This window comes from Ostrea edulis, chromosome 8 (assembly GCF_947568905.1).
Source record: "Ostrea edulis chromosome 8, xbOstEdul1.1, whole genome shotgun sequence".
Lineage (NCBI taxonomy): Eukaryota > Metazoa > Mollusca > Bivalvia > Ostreida > Ostreidae > Ostrea > Ostrea edulis.
In genome coordinates this window covers 43,047,443-43,075,215 of record NC_079171.1, presented here as the reverse complement: position 1 = coordinate 43,075,215, position 27,773 = coordinate 43,047,443, and the positions used below count along the sequence as shown (strand labels likewise).

General features: G+C 35.6%; 2 protein-coding genes across 3 annotated transcripts in view; both read left to right on the top strand.

Moving 5' to 3' along the window:
- The window catches only part of LOC125662394 (uncharacterized), a 1,158,266-nt gene that overhangs the window by 457,922 nt on the left and 672,571 nt on the right, over positions 1–27,773 (top strand). The gene's annotated exons all lie outside the window — the stretch shown is intronic.
- LOC125661708 (uncharacterized) lies at positions 1,242–24,010 on the top strand. 2 transcript variants are annotated; one of them, XM_048893839.2, is made up of 13 exons: positions 1,242–1,328; positions 5,261–5,322; positions 7,175–7,231; positions 8,460–8,514; positions 10,775–10,866; positions 11,992–12,105; positions 12,229–12,382; positions 13,193–13,245; positions 14,057–14,183; positions 17,627–17,712; positions 19,210–19,323; positions 19,660–19,761; positions 19,985–24,010. In XM_048893839.2, exons 1-13 carry the CDS (start codon positions 1,277–1,279, stop codon positions 20,114–20,116), a joined length of 1,200 nt encoding a protein of 399 aa, XP_048749796.2. In that variant the 5' UTR covers positions 1,242–1,276; the 3' UTR covers positions 20,117–24,010. The 2 variants fall into 2 exon arrangements, with proteins under 2 accessions (XP_048749796.2, XP_048749797.2); XM_048893840.2 differs by having other exon boundaries at positions 1,260–1,328; positions 5,261–5,347.

Below are 27,773 nucleotides of genomic sequence, written 5' to 3'. Positions count from 1 at the left end.
CTTTTCTATTAGGGGGTAGTGTGTATAGACCCTCTTTATTATCAAATTACAGACAAAATTGGGGCCCGTTTTACAAAACATCTTAGGTCGCAAGTCTTAAAGCACTAAATAATCACAGCTAGGTACTGAAAATCTTCGCCCTAGCCCGGGGTCGAACCAGCGACGCACGGCACCCACCGCCTAGCAAGATTGTCAAACCAGTGCGTAAGTCCACTCGGCCAATTGTTTGTTTGTGCTTTATATATGTATATATATATATATATATATATATATATATATATATATATATATATATATATATTGCGTTTAGAGTGAATGATTTTACAATAAACTGGAACATTCCAGTATGTAGAATTTGTCGTACAGAGTGTAAATCGTAAGTTCCTTTATAAAACGCGTTTCTGTGCTTATAATTGCAGTTTGTTCTGGGTTTTCATCAGACCTTCGAATTAACGAAAACGAGCATTATCAATCAAAATGGCATTGAATGCATCAGAGCAGTGCAGATGTAAAGTAAGCAATCAAGAAATTAGAGTCGTTGATCTGTGTAGTTACCTACTTAATGATCATGAATTAATTTTTTTTCAACAGAAAGTACATTGTCTAATTCGAAATACTCCTAAATAATTAATCTGACTTCGTTACAACAAATTGAAAATGAATTTTGATCATGAAATAACCCTTTTCTTTCAAAACATTCCGGGGGACGGTGTATGTGCAGGGGCGGATCCAGGAATTGTAGTTAGGACGGGCGCAACTTTATGAGGCAGTAGGTCTAGTCCTTGAAACCCCCAATGGGTCCAGGGCGAAGCCCTGGTGTGGGCCCATTGGGCGAAACCCCCGGGAGCTCATGGATTTACAGATTTTATAGGGCTTGAAATATATCACCTATGTAGTCTTTTTACTATTTTCTATCATCTTTATTAAGGTAAAATTGATAACATAACGCATATTTTACGGGGTTTGGGGGAAAATGTAAGTTCTTCCAATAAAATTAATTCAATAAATCAAAAGATTTATTTATTTTATTTACATGTAGTTATTTACTCATTTATTTCTCCCAGAGAGGAAGAAATTATTGTTTCTTTTATCGTTTACATTTTTTTTAAACAAGAGACCACGATTTACCTTAAATTTGAAAATTTGCCCCCCCCCCCCCCCTTAGATCCGCAACTGGTATGTGTTTCCAGGCTGCGCATCATCGGATCCACCACTGGAGTATCTTGTAAATCACGTGACGAAATCACATGATCAACATAAAAGTTTTCAAACAAAAATGGCGACCTCAGGAGACGAACGTGGAAAACCGAGGGTGCTAATTTTAGGCGGTAAGTGGAACGTATTGATATATTCTGCTCAGCTAGTGTTAGTTGTGAGTTTTGAAGTAGATAGAGAATTTTGATTGGAGTGGCATGACAGTTACGTTTATTGACCTTTCATTTGAAATGAGAAAACCCTGTATCGCGGAAATCCATCAAACGTAAAGCTGTACGGAAACGCGTGAAATGGTGTTAGGTCATTGTAGTGTGTATGTCCGCTCAGGAAATTCTGACAAACTCGCGAGAGTAGTGTTGTTCAGTTTTATAAGTGTCTTTCCACTGTTTGTGTATGATTCTGATGTAGGATATAGAACACACTGTGTGTGCAGTATCTGACAACCCAACACTAAGGAATGAAACATCTACTTTCATTTTCTTGATCTTAATTAAAAAGGTGTTTTACGAGAGAGAGAGAGGGGGAGAGAGAAAACAAAATCATGAAAGTTAATGAATATTAAAAATCATAAAGTTAGGCCAATTCAACTTAATTAGTAGATTATCATCCAGGTTCTTCAAAAAGTATGGGGCGAGTGGGAGGATTTTTTATTTTTTCATTTTTATTTTCTGAGAAAAAATATTAATGACAAACGAGTTTTTGTCAACAGAAGTGCTTCATTTAATCCCAGATGGATATCAATCTATGCTTATTTCACAGACGAATTCCAGGTTAAGCTTAATTTAAAACACAATAATTATTATTAAGATACCAAACTTCTTCAAGATTTACACCCGTAAGAATGCAAGAAACCATATTCTTCATGTTGCTTTTCACGTAAGAAGTGTACTAAATACCAGAGTTGGACATAAAAAAATTTCAGGAAATCGCAAGTTTCGCAAAATAAAAAAAATCAGGGCGGGCCAAATTTTGAGGGGCGGGCGGGGATGATAATATATCAATTAAGTTGAATTGGCCTTAGTATTCAGGACAATTTTTATGTGGGACGTACATGTACATTGGGTAAAATAAAATTGCTTCTAATGCCTTAAGCCTTTTCATAAAAGTAGTTTTTATAGTTCTATAAATGTTTCAAAGTCATAATCAAAAATATGTTGTTGTTTTTATGTTTAGAAACACATAATTTATAATCATGTCAATTACTGAATTAGATGTATTTTTGTATATTTTTAATGATCATAATGCATGTAATCTATATTTCTTCCTTCCTGGACAAATACATTATGGCAGGATGTATAATTACTCTACATATAAGTTCTGCGCCTATCTGTCATTTAAATACAAGATAATTGTTTATTTTTATGCATCTTAAAAATTGGAAGGGTTTTTACAGTTTAATATCTGGAAATGATCAATTCAGCAAAACTATGTACATGGTAGATCTAGTCAATGGAGTAGCACTTTATGTGATTACATGCATTGTACATGCTTGCGTAGTTGTTTTCCCCCTTCTAATAATTATAGATTTCTAACAGCTCCTTGAATGATCATCTGTTAAAGATACACAAGGACGAGAAATCTGGATACAGCATGGTTGTGTTTCCATGAGACAAGAGTTCTATATATATAGACAGAAGGGATGATATAATTCATTTAGCTAGGTGTCACTCGTGTATATAATATCTATAGTTGTTTATTTATTTGTTGTATGTTTGTTTCATCATCCCTTCAAGGATATTAGTGAAGCTTTTGTTCTGTATGCTTAGCTACAATTGTTGAACTTTTTGCACTGTAGGCTGTTGAAAAAAAAAAGCTCAATGAAGGCTTTTTCTGATGATGTCTTTCATGGCGTGGACATCACTTTCCATGGTCTCAGAAAAAAGACTCCTTGGCTTTCACTTGCAATGCTGAAAGCTCACCAAAGTATCACTCCATGCCTATTTTAACAACTTTTGTCTCTCGTGGCTTGAATTTAAACTTCTGAACCTGGGACTCCTGAGGCTGCACATGAACTCGCATGTTGCGTAGAAGACCTGATTAAAAATAAAATTGCTGTAATTTAACGAACTCAACTAAATTACATCCCCTACTCTAGAATTATTTTTAAAACAAATTGTTCAAGAGGTCATTGAACTTTTTGTTTTCTGAATTGATAGTCCTCATGCACACTTGTTATTGCGTGTTACTAGTGATTTAATTATAAAGCGTATTCAAAAGTTACATGGATAGTGACTGAATAATGCAGCCTTCCTGTAATGGTTATTGTGATGTAATGTATTTTTTGTGTAATCGCTAGATGGAGTGTGAGATATAAAAAATTCAATATTCATTCAATTTCTATTAACGTACCCTGACTTTGATGTTAGTGGAAACACATTTCATATTTGTGGCCAGATCCTTTCCCCATGTAAGTTCTCATGTTCATTGTCATCATGTACTAGTGCCAACCACTCTACATGCTTTTATGAATATTGAATGCACTTTATAAATTATTCATATGCATCTGGCACCAGGATGCGGTGGAACTGCAAACAGTCGATCTTTTATCACAGTGATCTTGGGCAATCTGGTAAATAAATGCATTTTGTGTTCTAGAAGTGGCCTCCGATGTTACTTTCCCAAAATCATTTCTCCCTTTATGTAAATATATGGCAATAAAATACTACTGCTGTAGGCCATTCTGGATTTCTGTGACCTCTATTTGACCAAGAGTAATGTTTCCTTGTAAATTGTATTGTTTCATTTTCAGTATTTTTAAGGGTATTTGCAAACAGAACAACTTTTCGTGCCTCCACAACTTCCATGGTATATAATATACTATACAGTGAAACAGTGACTCGTTGAATTTGATAGCTGTCAAAATATATCAGTCATTTAATATCATAAACTGGTGCATTTTTTTCCTTGGACTTTTACTTGAACACAGGTGCTTACAGAAATATTACATTTCCACTCTCTGCCTGCGATTAACTGAATTAACTGACTTCTTGGGTTTGTCACAGTTTGTTAGAAGTTAGACTTGGGAGTCTGGAATGATTCTACCTTAGTATGTTGTCAGGTATTTAATTTGTAAAAAAAGTGGATGTTTTCAACTTTTCACAGTCCAGTATAATAATAAATATTACAAAATTCATATTATGGAAAACTGTGCTTTAAAAATCTATTTTAGAATTGAAAATTCGGTTAGAAGTGAAAGAAATATTTCATTACGATACATTTGCAAACAAAAGAAAATTTCTCATTGTTTGATACTATATGTACATATTAAATATTTCTTCAGAATAAGGGACTGATAGAAATTTCTTATTGTAAGACAGCATGAACAGTTCAAATCTCTTTATCACTCAATCAAATTATTTAGGGAGCTGGACATTTAAGTTTTCTGTGGATGAGTGACGTTAAGTTTTCCTTAGGGGGTACAGACACTGATGACAGTGCTGTGTCTTAGCATTTTGACGACTACAGACAGAGCCCACTTTTATACAGCCTCTTATTGTGTTAAAGAGGATTACAATGTTGGAAAGATCTTAACGCAATTAGACCAAGGGCCTTGTGGATGACATCAATGGGATTCGAATGTGCAGTGTACGGCTATTGTGGTGTTGAATGTGTGTGGCTGTCATTGTGTAGTGACCAAAGGCAGAGTAATCAGAGTGTGACAAAGAGCAGGCATTAATTGGCATTATGGTCAGGGGATATGAGTGCAAGGAGTGTTCTGTAGTCCTGAGTGCAATTAGTAGCCAATTAAGTCCAAGAGTAATTGTATGTACATACATGTAGTATTACTATGTACCATTGTCAGAAATAAAGCTTTAATTAGGCTGACGATGTATTTATCATCAAAGGAATTTATTTTCTGTAAAAGAAATGTTTATGGTCACAGTCTTCTCGGTGAGTTGTCACATATATCCCATCTTTCATGAATTTGACCCTATGACCTCTGAACTTTTGATTTTTCAACCCTTTGATATACATTTATATAGTATTACATACTTTGCCTTGAGATTATGATTGGTCATTTAACCTGTTTTGTTATTTGTTTCAGGGACTGGTTTTATTGGCCGAAACCTTGTCACCTACCTTGTGGAAAATGGTTTGGTTTCAAAGGTGTGTGGAATGCATAAATATTAAGGTTTAAATACATATTTTATATTCTTAAAAAAAATTACCTCTTCAATAATTAAATGATACATTGAATAATTATATGGCCTTTTTTCAATCTGGACCTAAAAAAATATTTGAATTCTTTCATGTTCTAATATTTTTATGTTGAGGAGTGCTTGGAAAACTAGGGGTGGATCCTGAAAATTTGTGATTTGTGAAGTTGCAACCCAAGTTTTTATAAACCTCAATGTCCATCCCCCCCCCCCCCCCCCACCCCTCTTCTACATCAGCCACTGCACGCCATCACTACAGTTACACCTCTCCTTCTGGAAACTGATACTATGGCAAAACAAAATTTTTAATGATGAAAATCAATGTAGAAAATAGAATGAAAAAGTTCTTTGAAAACCATGCACTTAAATTGTCCGAAGGCTTTGTTTTGGACCAGTAGAAAATGACTTTTAATCTACATGTCATTGTTGGGCTGGTAAATCGATTCGAATGTCTGGCACGCAATGATCATATTTAGGAAATTCTCAGGCTGGCTTGTTTCTCATTATGTTATATAGTGCCCTATATTATCTGACACACAGCTGAGCCTCGCGTGACATAACAGATGACATATTGAGGCTTTTCCTTTAACATGGTGTCATTTAATTATTATAACACTGGTACCATCACAGGGAGTCTATGGAAGGACAGTTTTGCGAGGCCGGTCAGCTAGCTAAGCACATATTGCTTCTACAGGTCTCATATGATATATATGCTATCCTTAAACAAGCTATGTGATTGTTGTCACATGCACCATATAAAGCATGAATAAAAATCCAGTCAAACTTGTCTAATTCAGAGGTTGTGTAATCCAAAATGATGTGTAAACTGTACACATAATTTGATTAAAACTTTTGATTCTATCATAAAAAATGTATGAGTTTTATTTAAAAAAAAAATATTCTGTATTCCATATCTTGGGTAATTTATCTATAAAATAAAATCTTGGTGCTGAACAAGTCTGGGTTAGACTGGTTGCACTGGACAGGCATTTAAATGGATGGTCTCTGACCTGCTGGAAGTCATGCTTTAAAAGTTTATACCCCCCCCCCCTTTTTTTTTTAAATGCAAAACAACATCCTTCTACAGAGTACTAAGTTTGAAACAATCAACTGTTTAGATGAGGAATGAATTTACAATTGTGAATGATGTGTGCTGTAGGGAATATACTTCCAAGTGTTGCATAAAGGAATCAATGGACTCGTTGATGTTGAAAAACCGTGTTGCAAAGATACTTAAATTTAAAGATGTGACAAAAACAGAGGTGTCTTTCTTTACAGATGTGAGAGTATATTTTGTTGTAATTGTAGGTTCTTTACAGATGTGAGAGTATATTTTGTTGTAATTGTAGGTTCTTTACAGATGTGAGAGTATATTTTGTTGTAATTGTAGGTTCTTTACAGATGTGAGAGTATATTTTGTTGTAATTGTAGGTTCTTTACAGATGTGAGAGTATATTTTGTTGTAATTGTAGGTTCTTTACAGATGTGAGAGTATATTTTGTTGTAATTGTAGGTTCTTTACAGATGTGAGAGTATATTTTGTTGTAATTGTAGGTTCTTTACAGATGTGAGAGTATATTTTGTTGTAATTGTAGGTTCTTTACAGATGTGAGAGTATATTTTGTTGTAATTGTAGGTTCTTTACAGATGTGAGAGTATATTTTGTTGTAATTGTAGGTTCTTTACAGATGTGAGAGTATATTTTGTTGTAATTGTAGGTTCGTGTATATTTTGTTGTAATTGTAGGTTCGTGTATATTTTGTTGTAATTGTAGGTTCGTGTATATTTTGTTGTAATTGTAGGTTCGTGTGGCAGACAAAGTCCCACCAGCCCTAGCGTGGCTAAACCAGAAACATAAGGTATTAATATGAAGGAGAACTTAAGAGAACTCCAGTGATGTGAATTGTGTGTAGAAGTTAGAGATCTCCAGTCATATGAATTGTGTGTAGAATATAGAGAACTCCAGTCATGTGAATTGTGTGTAGAAGTTAGAGATCTCCAGTCATATGAATTGTGTGTAGAATATAGAGAACTCCAGTCATGTGAATTGTGTGTAGAATGTAGAGAACTCCAGTCATGTGAATTGTGTGTAGAAGTTAGAGATCTCCAGTCATATGAATTGTATGTAGAATATAGAGAACTCCAGTCATGTGAATTGTGTGTAGAATGTAAACTGTCTTCTGTGCACTTCATACATTGTACTACAGTGCAGGTTACATGTAAATGCTGGTTCTTATAATGGCTGACTTCAGCTCATCTTATACATTTGAATGTATTTCTCTTGATTAAGGTAGAGGGAACTTTTATAGAATACTGTAGTTTTGAATAAGTGAAATGCATAGGACTTCCTTAATGTTGTAATGGAATGATGAAAAACGGATTTCTTTCTTTGATATACTTTAAGCAGAATTACATTGAATACCCTATTAACAATCAGGAATTATTTTAAGGACTGCAGAGGGCTGAAATTTGGCCCCAATCCCATTGCTGAAAAGCAGGTGTTGATGGGTTAATAATGCTGATATCCTTTTATATTTGATAAAATGGTGGTTTTACTGGAACATATCCAATTTTCTTTACCATGAGAAACAGGAAATGGAAGTTTGCTTAAATCAGTCGATGAAATCAATTAGTTTTGATTTTTAAAGGATGATAGTATTTTAATAGTGATATGTGATATTTGTTGTCACACTGACAGATTTATGAAATACTGATCCAAAGCTTAAATGCTACGAATATAGGTAAAATAATCAAAATATCCAAGAAATGAATTCTTAACGCAAGTCAAACAACAAACTTTTGATTTGCAATTTTTGTTTTTTCTCTCCATTCTATGGGAATATTTACTTTAGGTGTCATTTTAGGAAAAACAACTGCTTTTTAACATCAGAAATACATCCCCTCTGCAGACCCTAAAAAATCCCCCGTATTTGAATCTTCTTTGAGGGCTCTATTATCTTCCTGAGCCACTGCGTGTATATGTAGTATCGTGCACTTGTTATGTAATAAGAAACGACCAATAGAGAATATAAATGAACATGTTTTGCAGTTGAACTCTGAGCATTTATTGACTTGTATCATTTATAGGATGTATTTAACGACCCGGTGGTGGAGTTCAAACAGTCCAGCCTGATCAGTCCAGGTAAATAATTATACTTCAATATACGTATCAACACTTCACCGCGAGTTGCGTCCCTTTGTGGGGTCAGCCAAAGGTCAATCGGTGAAAACCCAAGTTTTCCTTCTTTACCTTACCAAATGTAAGATGTTATTACTTTGAATTTTAGCCAATTACCAAGTTTTCATACAAGTTAATGGGTTGCCCCAATCTGGGGCATATTGTAGTTAACTGCAATTGATGGGAAAATAACAGATGTCAAAGCTACAGATAGGAAAATTACAAAGGCCAATGTAGGGAAATAGATTCAAAAATTTATTTGATGGATCTTGAAGAAGTGAGGTAGAGGAACACTATTTTATTGGGTTTTGCAGTTTTGTGTGAAAGCAATGTGTGTAATGAGAATCTCTGTAATTTGAAGGAAAAAAATGTGGTATTGAATTCCTGATATATATAGTAATTTGAATACTGAATATCTGATTAAAGTAATTTTATTTCCCTTTTGAATTGAAGACTGGTTTTCACCCCCAGCATGCATTGTTTAACAGGAAAAATTCAAATGAAGGAAGTATTAAAGATGATAAAAAAATTACTTCCTGGAAATATTTTAGAAATATTAGACAGTGAAAAGGCCTTAGTGATGTTACTCCATCATTGACTGTAGAAGAGTTTTATACATTTTTAAAAGTCAAAATGAAGTTCTCTAAGGTATTTGGGAGTTTGGTAATCTTATCTTGAAATAAAATGATAATTTCCCCCTTCTGATATCAACCCATGAATGTTTATACCGAGTCTCCCGGAATAGGAGATTCTTCCGCATATTATATAGTTTTTTGTTTGTCTGCAGAAACTTCAGCTTTGGCCATAACTTTTACATGGTTGGTGATTAAGCTTTCAATGATATTTTACATGTGTATTCCTTTTGAGACAACCTTTCTTAAGGTAGCAAAATTGACCTCATGACCTTGGAGTTTGACCTATGATTGAAAAAATCTAACTTGAGTGATAACTTTTGTGCAGTTTGTCTTAGGGTCTCCATATTTTCTTGACAACACCTTTCTTTTTTGTACCAAAAGTTTGGACCTCATGACCATGACCGTATAAATACATCTTGTTTACAATGAAGTGAAATGTAAAAATGGCAGATTTTACTCACATGTGAATACAAATTGATTTACCATAGTGATAAACAAGAGACGGAAATCTGAAATACTACATGTTCATTAAGAAGAAATTTAAGGTTGATTTGACACCCTGGGCATGACAGTGAAATATTTTATTGTAGAATCAGTTATCTCTCTGGACATGACAGTGAAATAGTTTATTTTAGAATCAGTTGCCTCCCTGGGCATGACAGTGAAATATTTTATTGTAGCATCAGCTGTCTCCCTGGTCATGACAGTGAATATTTTATTGTAGAATCAGTTGTCTCCCTGGACATGACAGTGAAATATTTTATTATAGAATCAGTTGTCTCCCTTGGCATGACAGCAAAATATTTTATTATAGAATCAGTTGTCTCCCTGGGCATGACAACGAAGTATTTTATTGTATAATCAGTTGTCTCAAGCTCCAGGGTGATAGCATTAGCAATGGGTAACATTACTTAACAAAGGGTGATATTATAAAAATCATCACATGCGTCAAATTTATACATGTACAGTTCACCATATATTGTGAGATGATGTCGTTTGAGCGTTTGTAATAAAACGTGAATACCCACATTGATATACAAACATCGCACAATAATGGTTAATCAAATGTCAACAGACACTAGTCTCTCTGCTTTGTTGTTTATATAACATTCAGTATAATAAAACAAATATTGCATATAGTTGAGGGTAACATTGAACATTTTCACCCCTCAAGGAACCATTTTTAACCTCGGCTATGCCTCGGTTGACAATGGTTTTCTTGTGGTGAAAATTTTCAATGTTACCCTCAACTATATGCAATATTTATATAGTAGCATCAGTTGTCACTCTGGGTATGACAGTGAACTATTTTATTGTAGCATCAATTGTCACTCTGGGTATGACAGTGAAATATTTTATTGTAGCATCAGTTGTCACTCTGGGTATGACTGTGAAATATTTTATTGTAACATCAGTTGTCACTCTGGGTATGACAGTGAAATATTTTATTGTAGCATCAATTGTCACTCTGGGTATGACAGTGAAATATTTTATTGTAGCATCAGTTGTCACTCTGGGTATGACAGTGAAATATTTTATTGTAGCATCAGTTGTCACTCTGGGTATGACAGTGAAATATTCTATTGTAGCATCAGTTGTCAGTGCCTACAGTGATCCTGAGGGTGAATATGATTTTGTTATCAACCTTGCTGCAGAAACCAAATATGGACAGACAGACGCGGTGAGTACTACAGATCTGTTTGTCTGTCGGTGATTAGGTGGCAAACACTAGACTTTTATTACATACTGCTACGTTTCCAGTATAGAATTAGCTGTATAACTTTCAGTACAGCATTAGCCACATGTTCCAGTGTGTAAATTATAGCATTAGCCACATGTTCCAGTGTGTAGATTATAGCATTAGCCACATGTTCCAGTGTGTAGATTATAGCATTAGCCACATGTTCCAGTGTGTAGATTATAGCATTAGCCACGTGTTCCAGTGTGTAAATTATAGCATTAGCCACATGTTCCCATGTGTAGATTATAGCATTAGCCACGTGTTCCAGTGTGTAGATTATAGCATTAGCCACGTGTTCCCATGTGTAGATTATAGCATTAGCCACGTGTTCCAGTGTGTAGATTATAGCATTAGCCACGTGTTCCAGTGTGTAAAAGTATGAGAATTAGCCATGTCTTACGGAATGTAATCAAGGGAAATAATCGTGCCTGTTTTTGATTTCACCATGTTTGCTGCATGTAATGCGCCATAATATATGTAGATATTCGGAGCTCACGCCACCATTGTTGATCCCTGTATAGCAAACAATGAATTTTTATCTCCATGAAATGAAAATGAATTTAATGAGGTCATACTTTGCAGGCTTAGCAGTGGTTATATTTCCATGTGATACCACTATTGCTTTATGTTCTTCAACATTTTGCTAATTCATGATTAATTTTACTTTTAATGCTGTTAAGGGGGTTCTCTACATCGTCATAATGGCTGACTTCCTTTTAAAACATGGATAAAAATATAAGTATCAGCAATATTTGTACATTCATTTAATAAATTCTCGCCTAGCTGAGTAGCTCAGTAGGTTAGCACGTCAACTGCTGAACTGTAGATCGCGTGTTCGAGTCCAGCAGGGGTTTTAAATTTTTCTCAGATTGCTGTCTACTAAAACTGCATTTTTTGACTAAATAAAGTAAATTTTAAAGTTTTCAATTTCAAAATATTGTTGTACATATCCTCCACTTTTCATCCATATCAAATTTCTCTGGTGTAGCATACCTCCTTGAATACATACACATACAGTATGAATTTCATTACAATCAACTGTGAATGAATTTTTTAATATCGTAGGTATACCAGGAAGGGACGGTGAACCTGAGCATGAACTGTGCACGAGAGGCAGCCAAGCGTAACATACGAATGTTTGTAGAGTTCTCGACAGGACAAGTGTATGCTGCAGACAAGGTCAGTGTGCGTACCTGGATCTAGATATGGACTGCATAGAAATTTAAATGTGAATCATATATACGTGGACATCTTCATTCTAACACAGATTCAGTTTTAACTAAAATGAATTCACATTTTCAGAAACCTGCCCATGAAGATAGTAAAATAGAACCGTGGACTGTGTTAGCCAAGCATAAACTGGAGGTGGAGAAACGGCTGAGGAATCTCGGAGGGCTCAATTATCTCATTGTCAGACCTGCCATTGTGTACGGCTCGGGGGACAAAACAGGATTAGGTGAGATATCTCGGAAGATGAAAAGAAAGGCTGGGAAAGGGTGAGATACATGTATCTCAATGCAAAGCAAGTTATTAGAATAAGATGTGATCTTCATGTAATGTATCTTGATTCGCAGCATTGGTATGGGATATGGTGAGTGGTGTCTCAAGCCTAGGTGAGATCAGGTGGAATTAGTTTTTAAAATTCTGAATGAGATCGGGTGGAATTAATGTCTCAAGTCTAGGTGAGATCAGGTGGGATTAGTTTTAAAATCTGAATGAGATCGGATGGAACTAGTCGAGATATCTCAATTCTCTGTGAGATACTGTATAAGCAGATTTTTTTAGCGAGGATTTTATCGCTAACAATTTATTCCATACTGGAGGTCAGTTATCTTTCCTGGAATTATAAAGTCGCTAAAATTAGCTTTCACTAAATATATATACCAATAATTTATGGGAAAATCACTAAATTTGTGTCTCGCTGAAATTACCCCATATACGGTATGGTGGGATTAGTTGAGATAACTCAGGTCGTATTGAGAGTAAAAATAGTTCAGATATATCAGTTCATTAATTTGATAGGGTGGATGAGGTGAGATGCCTCAATTTTGATAAAGATAGGATTACCTAAGATAACACCATTGATATTTGATAAAAGAGGTGGGACTAGATAGATGTTTTACATCAGACCGAGGTGTCCATATCTTAAGAATCAGACAAACAGAAATGTACATTTAGAAATGTGCATAGCAGATCATAAAAATTCAATTTGTTTATGAAAGAATATTTCGAATTAATTGTAAAACATTTTCAATTTATTTTTTAGCCCCTCGTTTGATCATAGGTGCAATCTACAAGTACACACGGCAGAAAATGAAGGTAGGTCAAGAGATGGAGGTAGGTGAAGAGATGCTGGCTGGATGTGTAACTGACCGTACTGTAGCTGTTAAAATACAGACTGATGTAGGTCAAGAGACACTGGCTAAAGGGACTAAGGTCAGACTGACCGTACTGTATCTGTTAATATACAGACTCTCATATGTCGGTCAAGAAATGCTGGCCAAAGAAATGAAGTCGTAACTGACCAGACTGAATCCCTTTATAAAGAATGTTGCATCTCTTTGAATGTACAGGTGTATATTTCTCAGATACATTATAACTTGACATGCTGTACAATATACATAATTATGGGATACAGTGCGGTACTGCTGTTGGTGAAATAACAAAACTACAGCTGGTCACATTTCGCTTGACCGTGGTTCTGAACTACCGCTGGTCACATTTCGCTTGACCGTGGTTCTGACTACTGAGTTGCTGAGTTGGTGAAACAGTCTGATTAAAATCAATCCTCTCACTTCGCTCGATATACGGACAGTCACTGCGTGGGAGTGAAGTGAGAGGTCTGATCTTAATCAGACTGTTGGTGAAATAACAAAACTACAGCGGGTCACATTTTGCTTGACCATAGTTCTGACCACGGAGTTGATGGAGTTCTCTTTTTGTTCCATGTGCTACAACTCAAATATGAACAGGCAAAACCAAGGTCTCTGCAACTTCTTTTTGTATTTAGTTTGGTTTTTTTCTTGTCTTTCTGTATTATTTAGGAGTTATTTTTTGTCTTTCTGTATTATTTAGGAGTTATTTTTTGTCTTTCTGTATTATTTAGGAGTTATTCTTTGTCTTTCTTTAGATGTTGTGGACCAAAGACCTCCAGATGAACACAGTTCATGTCAATGATGTGTCTCGTGCCGTGTGGCATCTTTGTAACTATGGTAACAAAGGTCAGGTGTACAACATCGTTGACAACAGCAACACCAGTAAGTGCGATTTCTGACATACAGGTTTGTGCTGTAATGACAGGTAGGGGTGGTAAAAATAACGATACACCTTTACAAGTCGATATATAATGCCAGGTTTAGTGGAAGGAGTTCCTAATACAAAATGAACAACAGCCCTGCTAAGTGGAGCACCCCCCCAATTAATTGAGATGATCAATGAAAGGATTTGAATATAGTTTGTATTTCCATTATTGTATGATAAATAACATAGAAACTCATTTATATTTAACATCTACAATCACACATAATATAAAAGATGGCAAAATAGGAAAATATATAGGTTCACACCTTTACCTCTGAAATTGCACCAAACTGACCCGTTATGAAAATTACAGACATCAAGAAGGGTAGGCAGGACTGGGAATGAAATATGAAACTGTATTATCCCTGTGTGAGATTTGTAGGGCAGTACACAGTGTTTTTATCCTTGTGTGAGAATTGTAGGGCAGTACACAGTGTTTTTATCCTTGTGTGAGATTTGTAGGTCAGTACACAGTGTTTTTATCCCTGTGTGAGATTTGTAGGTCAGTACACAGTGTTTTTATCCCTGTTTGAGATTTGTAGGGCAGTACACAGTGTTTTTATCCCTGTGTGAGATTTGTAGGGCAGTACACAGTGTTTTTATCCCTGTGTGAGATTTGTAGGGCAGTACACAGTGTTTTTATACCCCCCGCAACAAGTTGTGGGGGGGGTATACTGGAATCGGGTTGTCCGTCTGTCCGTCCGTCCGTCTGTAGACGCAATGGTTTCTGGACTCTAAAGCATTATCCTTTCCACCTACCGTCACCATATCATATATATGGACTACCCATGGGATGAAGATGTTCCCTATCGATTTTGGGGTCAAAAGGTCAAAGGTCAAGCGCACTGGACATCGAAGTAGTAATATGGTTTCCGGGCTCTAAAGGGTTATCCTTTCCACCTACAGTCACCATATCATACATATGGACTACCCATGGGATGAAGATGTTCCCTATTGATTTTGGGGTCCAAAGGTCAAGTGCACTGGACATCGAAGTAGTAATATGGTTTCCGGGCTTTAAAGGGTTATCCTTTCCACCTACAGTCACCATATCATACATATGGACTACCCATGGGATGAAGATGTTCCCTATCGATTTTGGAGTCAAAAGGTCAAAGGTCAAGCGCACTGGACATCGAAGTAGTAATATGGTTTCCGGGCTTTAAAGGGTTATCCTTTCCACCTACCGTCACCATATCATATATATGGACTACCCATGGGATGAAGATGTTCCCTATCGATTTTGGGGTCAAAAGGTTAAAGGTCAAGCACACTGGACATCGAAGTAGCAATATGGTTTCCGGGCTCTAAAGCGTTATCCTTTCCACCTACAGTCACCATATCATACATATGGACTACCCATGGGATGAAGATGTTCCCTATCGATTTTGGGGTCAAAAGGTCAAAGGTCAAGCACACTGGACATCGAGGTAGCAATATGGTTTCCGGGCTCTAAAGCGTTATCCTTTCCACCTACAGTCACCATATCATACATATGGACTACCCATGGGATGAAGATGTTCCCTATTGATTTTGGGGTCAAAAGGTCAAAGGTCAAGCACACTGGACATCGAAGTAGCAATATGGTTTCCAGGCTCTAAAGCGTTATCCTTTCCACCTACAGTCACCATATCATACATATGGACTACCCATGGGATGAAGATGTTCCCTATCAATTTTGGGGTCAAAAGGTCAAAGGTCATGCGCACTGGACATCGAAGTAGCAATATGGTTTCCATTTAAATTCTTTAATGGCTTTTTTCATCGCATGGAGATGCTGTGTTCCTAGATACCTTTTGGATCATAATACTGAAGTTTTACCTATTACCTACACCCTTTGGGAGATTGGGGTAAGCGGGGGGTATTCTTAGTGAGCATTGCTCACAGTACCTCTTGTTATCCCTGTGTGAGATTTGTAGGGCAGTACACAGTGTTTTTATCCCTGTGTGAGATTTGTAGGGCAGTACACAGTGTTTTTATCCCTGTGTGAGATTTGTAGGGCAGTACACAGTATTTTTATCCTTGTGTGAGATTTGTAGGGCAGTACACAGTGTTTTTATCCCTGTGTGAGATTTGTAGGGCAGTACACAGTATTTTTATCCCTGTTTGAGATTTGTAGGGCAGTACACAGTGTTTTTATCCCTGTTTGAGATTTGTAGGGCAGTACACAGTGTTTTTATCCCTGTGTGAGATTTGTAGGGCAATACACAGTGTTTTTATCCCTGTGTGAGATTTGTAGGGCAGTACACAGTGTTTTTATCCCTGTTTGAGATTTGTAGGGCAGTACACAGTGTTTTTATCCCTGTGTGAGATTTGTAGGGCAGTACATTGTTTTTATCCTTGGGTGAGATTTGTAGGGCAGTACACAGTGTTTTTATCCCTGTTTGAGATTTGTAGGGCAGTACACAGTGTTTTTATCCCTGTATGAGATTTGTAGGGCAGTACACAGTGTTTTTGTAGCCACGTTAAGGTTTCTCATAAAGAGAGGGTGAAGCGGCATGACAGTAATATTCTGTAAATTTTGGTAATGAAGTAGATATTTTAGTTTTGCTAGCTCTCTATGCTCACCCAATATACTGAGTTGATCTATCCAAGGCCCATGTTTTAAAAAGCTTCATCTGAAGATGAATTATCTCTTTTTCTAAATGGAAGCAGGTAAGAGTAAGGGGAAAGAAAGATAACTCTGATATCTTACTTTTTAAATATCTTAGAAATGGATAAATATTTTATTTCCAGAATATAGGAGATCATGGATATGTTACATGCAAATCTATTTAAAACAAATAAAACATAACAAACTATGTAAGCATATTCAATCAAATTTACGGGACTTGTTGAAAATATCTGATACGTAAACACCAACATTGCGGATGATAAACAGTAAACAATCTGTGCAATGTTTAACGTTGGATTGGCAGAGTGGTGATTTCATTTCCCATATCTTCATAATGAGTGACCTATGTCAATGTCTTCTGAAACATCTGTTATATTTTTTCTGGTATAAATTATACTTGCAACAATATCCATGCCCTGTTGAGTTCATGATAGTGCTAGATATTGCTGGGAACGTTTTTGCCCTATTTGTCATTTCTTAAAAATTGGCTAAGTTTAAGCCTGTTGCCCTATACTCCACATTAACCCTATTTCCAAAATCACTATGTTTCAGTTTAGATCAGCCTGTTGAGTTATGTTAGGACAGAGCTAGCCTTTTGAAGCTTCTGAATGTGCAATGAAATCTGACATTGTGTAGCTTTTGTGTGACGAAATTCAGATCAAGTGTGGATTCGGTTACAGCTGACCAATTTTGACAAGAGTTGTGTATTGCTTAATTGATTAAACATTGCCTTTACAATCTTTGTTTATGTTACTGGTTCTTGATTTTATACTTTTTGTTTACTAGCACAAGGAAGAGTCAGTGAGCTGGTGTCAGAAATATACGGCATTAAGTACGACTTCATGGGGTCTGTAGTCTCCAATATAGCAAGAGTAAGTAGACCAAATAAAGTATCATTAGATATGTCAAAGTATCATCATAAAGTATAGTAATGTATTATAAAGTATTGTAAAATATCATAAAGTACTGTAAAGTATCATAAAGTATTGTAATGTATCATAAAGTATTGTAATGTATCATAAAGTACTGTAAAGTATCATAAAGCACTGTAAAGTATCATAAAATATTGTAATGTATCATAAAGTATTGTAAAATATCATAAGGTATAGTAATGTATCATAAAGTATTGTAATGTATTGTAAAGTATCATAAAGCACTGTAAAGTATCATAAAGTATTGTAATGTATCATAAAGTATTGTAAAATATCATAAAGTATAGTAATGTATCATAAAGTATTGTAAAATATCATAAAGTATAGTAATGTATCATAAAGTATTGTAAAATATCATAAAGTACTGTAAAGTATCATAAAGTATTGTAAAGTATCATAAAGCACTGTAAAGTATCATAAAGTATTGTAATGTATCATAAAGTATTGTAAAGTATCATAAAGCACTGTAAAGTATCAAAGTACTGTAAAGTATCATAACGTATTGTCATGTACCATAAAGTATTGTAAAGTATCATAAAGTACTGTAAAGTATCATAAAGTATTGTAATGTTTCATAAAGTATTGTAAAGTATCATTAAGTATTGTAAATTATCATAAAGTATTATAAAGTATTGTAATGTATCATAAAGTAGTGTAAAGTATTCTAAAGTATTGTAATGTATTGAAAAGTATCAAAGTATAATGAAGTATAGTAACCGTATTGTAGAGTATTTTTTGATTGACAACAACTAGTCTTTTGATTTGCAGCAATCATTCTAATGATTATTAACAACAATAAGTCTCATGACTAAATCAGTCAAATGATTATTAACAACAATAAGTCTCATGACTAAATCAGTCTAATGATTATTAACAACAATAAGTCTTATGGCTAACATAATAGGTGTTAGGACTGGCAACAATAGGCGTTGTAAATGGTGACTGACACATATAGTAAGTATGACTGGCAACAATAGGCGTTGTAAATGGTGACTGACACACGTAGTAAGTATGACTGGCAACAATAGGTGTTGTAAATGGTGACTGACACACGTAGTAAGTATGACTGGCAACAATAGGCGTTGTAAATGGTGACTGACACACGTAGTAAGTATGACTGGCAACAATAGGCGTTGTAAATGGTGACTGACACACGTAGTAAGTATGACTGGCAACAATAGGTGTTGTAAATGGTGACTGACACACGTAGTAAGTATGACTGGCAACAATAGGTGTTGTAAATGGTGACTGACACATGTAGTAAGTATGACTGGTAACAGGGGTGAATTGATGGAATACTCTTGGGTTGATTCACATTTTTGTGAGGTGATGATTTAATTAACCTTTATAGTGAAGTTTGTCCTCTCCGATTGTTCATTTTTAAGGTGTTGATTTAATTAAGTTCTTTCAGACTGTTTATTTTATCGCGTTCTCCAGGTAAACATGACATCCGTAGTGGAGGACATCAATGACCGACACATGCAGCCATGGGCGGACGCGTGCGAACGTGACGGAATAGTCAACACACCACTTAATCCATTCCTAGACCAGGTACTGTCTACAAACTGAGGTGTTTATTTATCTGCACCGTAAAATGAGTGTCAGCTTCACACTTTTTTAAAAAACAAACATTTTTGTATTAAATACTTTTTGACATCATGGTGGGCACCACTTCTCTTGAACATTCATGAAGTAACCAAATACATGTAACCTTCCACCAAAGATGCTAAATGGATTGCACTGCCAAATGTTATACACTTTTTTTGTTATCTGACATTATTGGTAATACAATCATTGAATTGGGATACATGTACTTGTACTTGAGATCATAGAACTGCAACATTTGTTTCTGAGAGATTTTTTTTTTTTTTTTGATAATTTTCATAGGAACTTTTGTACAATAAGAACTTAGCTCTGGACAGTTCCAAGTTAAAAGCCACTGGATTTACGTACAGTATACCAGACTTAACAGTAGGAAGTCTTAGAGAGGTGAGAAAATGTCATACTCTTACATATAAATAGCTGTGCTCTGTGCACCTCTTCAATCTGAGTTTCATCATTCAATGTTTATCTCCTTGTTTAACAGATTTAGATGATTGATTATATGAAATCTTTGCCTTGTCTAACAGATTTTAGATGATTATATTTTAAATCCTCTCCTTGTTTATCAGAGTTTAGATGATTATATTTTAATCCTTGCCTTGTTTAACAGATTTTAGATGATTATATTAAATCCGGACTCTTTCCACATTCACTGTTGTCTGCTGAGATGTTGTGGAATGGTGTTGGGGAAGGTGAGACAGAGGAAATTCTGGTGGAGCAGAATGGTTCAGAGAATTCCTAGCAGTTTATTTCCAGTATTGCATTTCTATCCACATTCCACGTTGTATGATGCTTATCTCACGGTTTTAAATGTGTCCTTGTTAAAAGTGTGCATGACAGAAAATGAAAGCTACTTGTACTTGTGTTTTCAAAGGTTAATTTGAAAAGCATTCCTCGGAATATTTTTTTTTCCAGGCAATATTATTTTGGAATTCTACAGATATTGAAGATATTTGTATTTGTATGTGTGAAGCTGCATTTGATATTGTTAGCCATTTACATATTTTATGCATTTCATTTACGGTGCGCATTTTATGTCAACATTTTTAAATAGAATCCCACTGAGCTCAATTTATGCTTGTGTACTATTGCATTCCTTGTTTACGTAGTAGTGAAGTGCTTACATAGAGTTTAATCTGCTGTTCCCATATAGGGCCACACACACAGACATGTTCTGTGATTCAATGATTGAAATAAACATTGGTTGTTTCCCCTCTTTCTTGATCCACTATTTTGATTAGGTAGGTAGGAAAATATTTTTTCACAGGAAGCGTAAATTTAAATAAATAACATTCAATGAGCCTGTCACTTAATAAGTGACCCCTAGTTTGGCTAAACTTTTTTTTCTCAGCTCCGAAAAAGACATAGAAAAAAGTGAAGAAATCTATTTTTTTTTGGGGGGGGGGGGGGGGAGAAATAAGTCTTTGCAATTTGTCTTCATGTGTAGGAAATGGGGAAGAAAACAATTTCAATTGTAGTCAGGCTGAATCAACGGGTAGGAATGAACTAGTTGATGTACGATTGACTCTTTTACGATGACGATTTTAACCCTTAAGAAATTTAAAATCTACAGTGCTCAACATGGGAATGCTGTTTTTTCTCAATTTTGTTCAAAAACTTGTCACAAGTCAACATATCATTTACTGCATTTATTTTTATTGTATGGATTACAGTCACTGTTGCTTAATCATTCATACAGAAGTTGTTCCAGGAGACTTCTAGCAAGCGGTGTTTTTTATCCACTTTTTGCTCATTACCAAAGACTATTCAGGCATCCTCCTTAACCATCCAACACCCGTCAGACACAATGAAATTTCCTTCTTTTTTTTCTCTCTCTCTTTTTTATGAAATCTGTATTCTCCTTTTTTTTGTTCAGACCAGATGATTTTTTAAAGGAAAAAGAAAAACCAAAGGGGTATGTTTATTGAAACAACTGAAATGATACTATGGATGGTGTGACATAACGATGTCAAAGGTCATGCAGACTTAGAGGTCAAATGCTGGCCAAGGCTGTGTTAAGCCTTAAAGCATTCACCTGTACTGGATTTAGAAATTTTATTGTTTGTCATTGCAATATTTACTTTAGTGTAATTTTTATAAAAATTGATATGCCTGTTGGTGAGGTAACCATGGCAACTACATTCTGTACATAGACAGTATCTATACATTCCTAACTTCATAATGTATGGTGTATTTTTAATATGTACAATGTATGAGGGGCAAGATCGAAAGTAAGTTCAATGTCTGACAAAACTAAATTTGCATAGTTTTCATCAAGACCCCCACCCCCACCCCTCCACCCCCTGACCCCTCTTAAATCAAAATATGATGAATGTTGGTCCAAATTGATTATCAAGTACTTACGAACAAATAACCTTCTATATATCATGTTATATATATTTTTCCAACTGTTTATTTATAAATGAAAAGGATTATGTAGCCTTTAAATGCCACTTTAAGGGTACATCAAAATGTGCCAAATAAAAAGTCATGGAATCAATGTCAGATGACAGAGACACTTGGGCAAGTAAATAACACACACACACACACACACACACACCCAACTACATGAATTTAGATTTTATCCAACTTCTTTTGATCTTGCCTCTAATGTGTATTGAAGGTTTTAGTATGACTTGTACAAATGTCTGTACATCATATTTTTGAGAATAGAAATTGTGTTCATTTATTTAATCAGGGGGCATATTGTTTTTGTCCTGTCTGCTATTCTGTAATTCTGTCCAAAACTCGAAACTTCCTATTAACTTTTGAACTGAAGAAAAAATTCAAAGTTTAGCAAAATGATAGAAACATATAACTGTTTTTATATTTCATTTCAACAAACATTCTCAACCATTTTTGTGAAAGAAACAACAGCTGCATAAATTTTAAGGGACAGAGATCGGTATTGACATTGCTGTGGTATCTATCTCATGAAATTGGGATCAGTATTAACATACAGGTGGATATTTTGTCTTCACAACTGTCACTCTCTGGGGCATTTGTATTTATCAAACAAATCTCTTTTTTTATTTATTTAGATTTTGAGTCTTGGAAGTAGATGTGTATGTCTTGACCAGTACTCTGGCTGTAGACCGGACTGATGCTAATAATTTTTGACACCATTGTAAAGTGCTGCATGACATGGTGCTGTTTGTGTGCAACATTTGCTTTATATGGAAATCTCATTGTTTTCAGTTTTAGAAGAATTTGCTTTTTATCTGATACATAGCAGGTCTTGTTTTATCAAATGACTTTTTAGCTGAATGCTCAAGCAGACTTCTCATATAGACTGATGGAAATTTGCCTTGTCATCTGTGTATACATGTATTTGAATTTCCAATATGTTTTTTTTTTTTTTTTTGCCTTCGATATCTTTACCAATTGAAGTGATTGTCATTTCCTCATGAATGCGAACAATATGTGTATTATTACAGGACCACAATAGGGGATTCAAAGTTTCACAATGGAAACTATAGGAAAATTCTGTGAGAATTGTCTCAAGAATCACAAGGCACTATATGATATGGAACACCCTTACGAAGTGCAGATTCTAGCTAATTGAATTGACCCCATGATCCGCAAAATCACTGTGAGGCCAGAATAAACCTTTGAAAGTTTTAGGAGGTTTTTTTTTTTTAAATCCTTTCAAGAAATGCAAGGACTTAAATTGAAATTGAAGTTTGTTGACACCTAAGCCTTAGGAATTAAGTGGCACCTATAAACAATACAATACAGTTTTCTACAGGATAAAACCTTCCAATAGGACTGTCTAGAACCACCCGTGTAGTATATCTGATGTGCAAATGTAGTCCAATAGCACTCACACTTGTTCACACCGCGATCCTTGAGGAACACTAGAGGGGTATCAAGTTTTATGTGTTTTATACATGGGAGCATTTTATAAAACTGGCGGATCCAAATCCATAAAAAATATGGTGGAAAATGCAACTTTTCTGGTTTTTCTTGTTTTAAGAGTATTTTCTAAGAGTGAATACATTTATTTTATTTTGACTCATGTTTCATTATGTATTCATTAATTTTGCAATAATTGTCAATATATGCAAGAATCCTACATCCTCTTGTTATGATTAAGGAAGTGTTTTACAAGTTATAAAAAGACAGTTCGACCAAAAAAAATCAAAAATCCTGAAGAATTCAAAATGCTGAATAGTTGAATGTATGGCGTTACATATTAATCATTCCAACTTAACGGTAAAGAGCAAATTAGATGGATATTTGTTTGGACGGAAAACAGGAAATCCTGAAAAAGCAAACGCAGTTTTCAGCGAAAATGATTTTACTGTTGTTCATTTTTTAATTTGCCTCTACTCTGTGATCAAATGTGTATGTTTTTGAGTTGGCACTAACGATTTATTACAAGGAGCTGTGTTTATCATCAGAAAAAAAAGTTATTTTAATGTAATTAATTTTACAAAGTCTCCATGTTATAAGACAGTATTGTGTATTGCTGACATTTTGTATCTTTCTTTGCATATCATTTTCAGTGTCTGGTGTACACCATTTTGATGTCGTTTACAATTGTTACTTTTTTTCAATGATTAACATTTTGCCAAACATGATTTGTTATTATTACAACACAAAGCCAAACAATAAATTTTTATTCAATATGTAATGCCTGTGTATATTCTTATAGAACCTATCCACCACGAATTGCTTGAGACCGAGACCTTTGCTCTTTCCCTGAGCAAAAAGGTTGTAGGTTCGAGCTCCAACTGACCAATCATAAAAGTGCAGTACCTGGTCACAAATTATCTTAGTTCTACCTAGTTTTTAGGTCACGTGCATGGTTTAACGTTTTAGCATTTTGTACTTCATTTCTTATACTTCATAGCCAATTTTCACAACAAAAAAAGGAGGTAAAATGCAAACCATTGGGGAACCAAATTTATAAATGTGGTGGTCATTACACTGTGGGGGCCAGAGAGGTTGAGAACTTTTTTCATTTTCTTGGACATCTAGTGTAAAAACTACATGTACAGAGGGAAGCTACATCCAACTGTCATAACATCAATATTAACCTTCATTTATTTGATCATACCATCGCTCCTATTCTTCTGTATGGTTGTGAAATTGGGAAGGGGGGTGGGGGGGGACTTTTAACCCTTTGGCTTCCAAATTTAAAGATAAAGATGTAACTGGACAAGATGTTTAACAAACTGAAATGTGAAACACTGCATATTGAATACTGCAAGACTATTCTTGGTGTACAGAGAAAGTCGACTGATTTTACAGTTCTATCTCAACTTTGAAGATTTCCATTGTATTATCAAATTATTAAAGCCATGAAGAATTACTGGTTTCGACTCGACGTATTAAATAATCCATCTTCTCTCTTATTGAAGGAAGCATATTTAGTGTCAAAGAACCTCTATCTTCAAAATAGACCATCATGGTTTGCATCTATCCAAACAATGTTGGGTCAGTTATCTGAACTTAGAAATAGGTGTAGAATGGGGGCCATAATAAGGGATCAAAGTTTTACATACTAATAAATAGAGAAAATCTTCTCAAGAACCATTGGGCCAAAGAAGTTTACATTTACATGAAAGCTTTTTGACAGTTCAGATTCAAATTTGTAAAAATCATGGCCCCCGGGGGTAGGTTGGGGTCACAATATCGATCAAAAGTTTTACATGCGAATATATATTGAAAATCTTTAGATATGGGCAAAGGTGACTCAGGTACAAGCGAGGTGGCCCATGGGCCTCTTTGTATTTACAAGGGAATGGAAGGTTAGATTTCAGTTTTAGGATCTAGCGATACACTTCTTATTGAATTTCTAACTCTTCTCACAGTTTTCAAACTAGGTCTTATTCAGTTTGTAAGGTATTTGAACATATTTCATTCTATACTAGTAAATAATTTACAAAGGCAAGGGATTGAAAACAAGTTATGACAATATACAAATTCCTGGTGGCAATACAACCTGATATTGTAGTCGTGTGTGTGTGTGTATATATATATATATATATATATATATATATAGGTGCAGTCCTTGAAACCTTTCCCAATTGAACACTGAACGCAACTTGATGAATGATGAGCGAACGCATCGTAAACGCGCGAAGTGAATACAAGATGAACGATTTGAATTCGAAATCTCTCGGATGTTTTCCCTTCACTTCCCAGAAAAAATAAATAAAGACGCATACAATGTCGAGAGAAATGTAATGCACCGGTACATGCACATTACATAGTTATGTATCCATGTTTCTTGCGAGATGTACATTTATTCAAACGTTGTTGAATATATCATGAAGAGAAAACAAAATAGTTAACATAGCAAACAGCAGTTATAATGAGAAGAAAAATAATCAATGGAGAATTAAAGAAACAAGAGGTACTGTGAGCAATGCTCACTAAGAATACCCCCCGCTTACCCCAACCTCCCAAAGGGTGTTGGTAATAGGTATAAACTACCTCTTTTCTGAGTGTAAAAAACAAATGGCATGACAAACCGAACCATATTGCTACTTCGATGTCCAGTGCGCGTGACCTTTGACCTTTTGACCCCAAAATCGATAGGGAACATCTTCATCCCATGGGTAGTCCATATGTATGATATGGTGACTGTAGGTGGAAAGGATAACGCTTTAGAGCCCGGAAACCATATTGCTACTTCGATGTCCAGTGCGCTTGACCTTTGACCTTTTGACCCCAAAATCGATAGGGAACATCTTCATCCCATGGGTAGTCCATATGTATGATATGGTGACGGTAGGTGGAAAGGATAATGCTTTAGAGTCCGGAAACCATTGCGTCTACAGACGGACGGACAGACAGACGGACAACCCGATTCCAGTATACCCCCCCCCCCCCCCCCCCCCCCACAACTTGTTGCGGGGGGTATAATTATTTTGTATCTTTAACACCGAGTATTCATATTTGATCGCATCAAATGTTAATATGTGGCGTCTACCTGTTCCCTTTATTCTTTTATGAAAGCTAGTGAAGATAACGATTGATTGATTGATGTTTTCCGCCACACTCAACAATTTTTTCAGTTATCTGGTGGCACAGTTTTTATTGGTGGAAGAGAGAACTCAGATACAATGTACATGGGAAGAGACGTCTCCACCGACCTTCCGAAAGTAAACTGGGAGACTTTCTCACGAGCGGGATTCAAACCCACGCCGCCAGAGATGAGAGACCGTGTGATTTTGAGCGCGATGCTCTAACCATTCGGCCACGGAGGCCCCTGAAAATAACAAACAGTGATCAATCTCATAAATCCTGTAAGCAATACAAAATAGAGAGTTGGGCAAACACGAACCCCTGGACACACCAGAAGTGGGATTAGGTGCCTAGGAGGAGTAAGCATCCCCTGTCGACAGGTCACACCGCCATATAAGCCCTATATCCTGATCTGGTAAACGGAGTTATCCGTAGTCAAAATCAGTGTGCCAAGAACGGCCTAACAATCGGTATGAAACATGTCAGACAGCATTTGACCCAATGATAGGTTGTATTGACGAACTAAATCGTTATAACGACCATATAATTTGCGAATGTTGACTTTAATCGAGACTGTTGAAACCCCTGTACCATCAACTTGTTTGTCTATATATATATTCTTTTTAATCGAGAATGCAGCTCGATTATGGTTATCATTTTGTTTCTATGGATTGTATTGAAAAGAAGTTTATTTCAACGAATCGCTTAAGAATATATGTATTGAGTTCTGGGTCCAAGCTTTCGAAAACTTCCTCGGTTGTTGACTCAATAATACGATAAAGCAGAATCGGGAAACTACTAGTATGTGTTCTACAGTTCGGAATATATCCAGTCTAAACAAAATATAGTACAATGTGTGAGTATTGAATGTATCGTTCTCATGGAATTCTGGTAATGTGTGTACGGATCTGTAGTATGCTGTAGAAATGCTACACGCGCTTAGATTCCCGTTTATCAAATAGATGTGTGCATAATGTGGCGGTCAGACGGGTTAGATCACCGGTGACCAGGTAAGCCAGTTGGTAGAGGTATCACACCGGTAAATATTTTCACTATATAATAATATAGAGGGAAAATCATTATAAATCAGTTTGCAGAATTGATGCCGAATAAAGCAGTCGAAAATGTTCTATGTTACCTATCTCGTCTGTCGACACCGGAAGAACAACATCCCACGCGGAATTTTCGAAAAAAACAAATTACCCACAAACACGACTACTCTCAAATCCACGTGTTTTTCACATGTGTGTAAACAGCCGGAGAGCACCTCAGGAAGGAGCCTCAGCTACCAACAACAAATAGTTCCTTTGTATACACTTGGTTATTTCTACACATTACACAGAATTTCCTAATCAGGGGTACAAAAATTAAGAGAAAAGAAGAAGAGGAAATGAGAAAAATCGCGCAAGAAAAAAAAATTC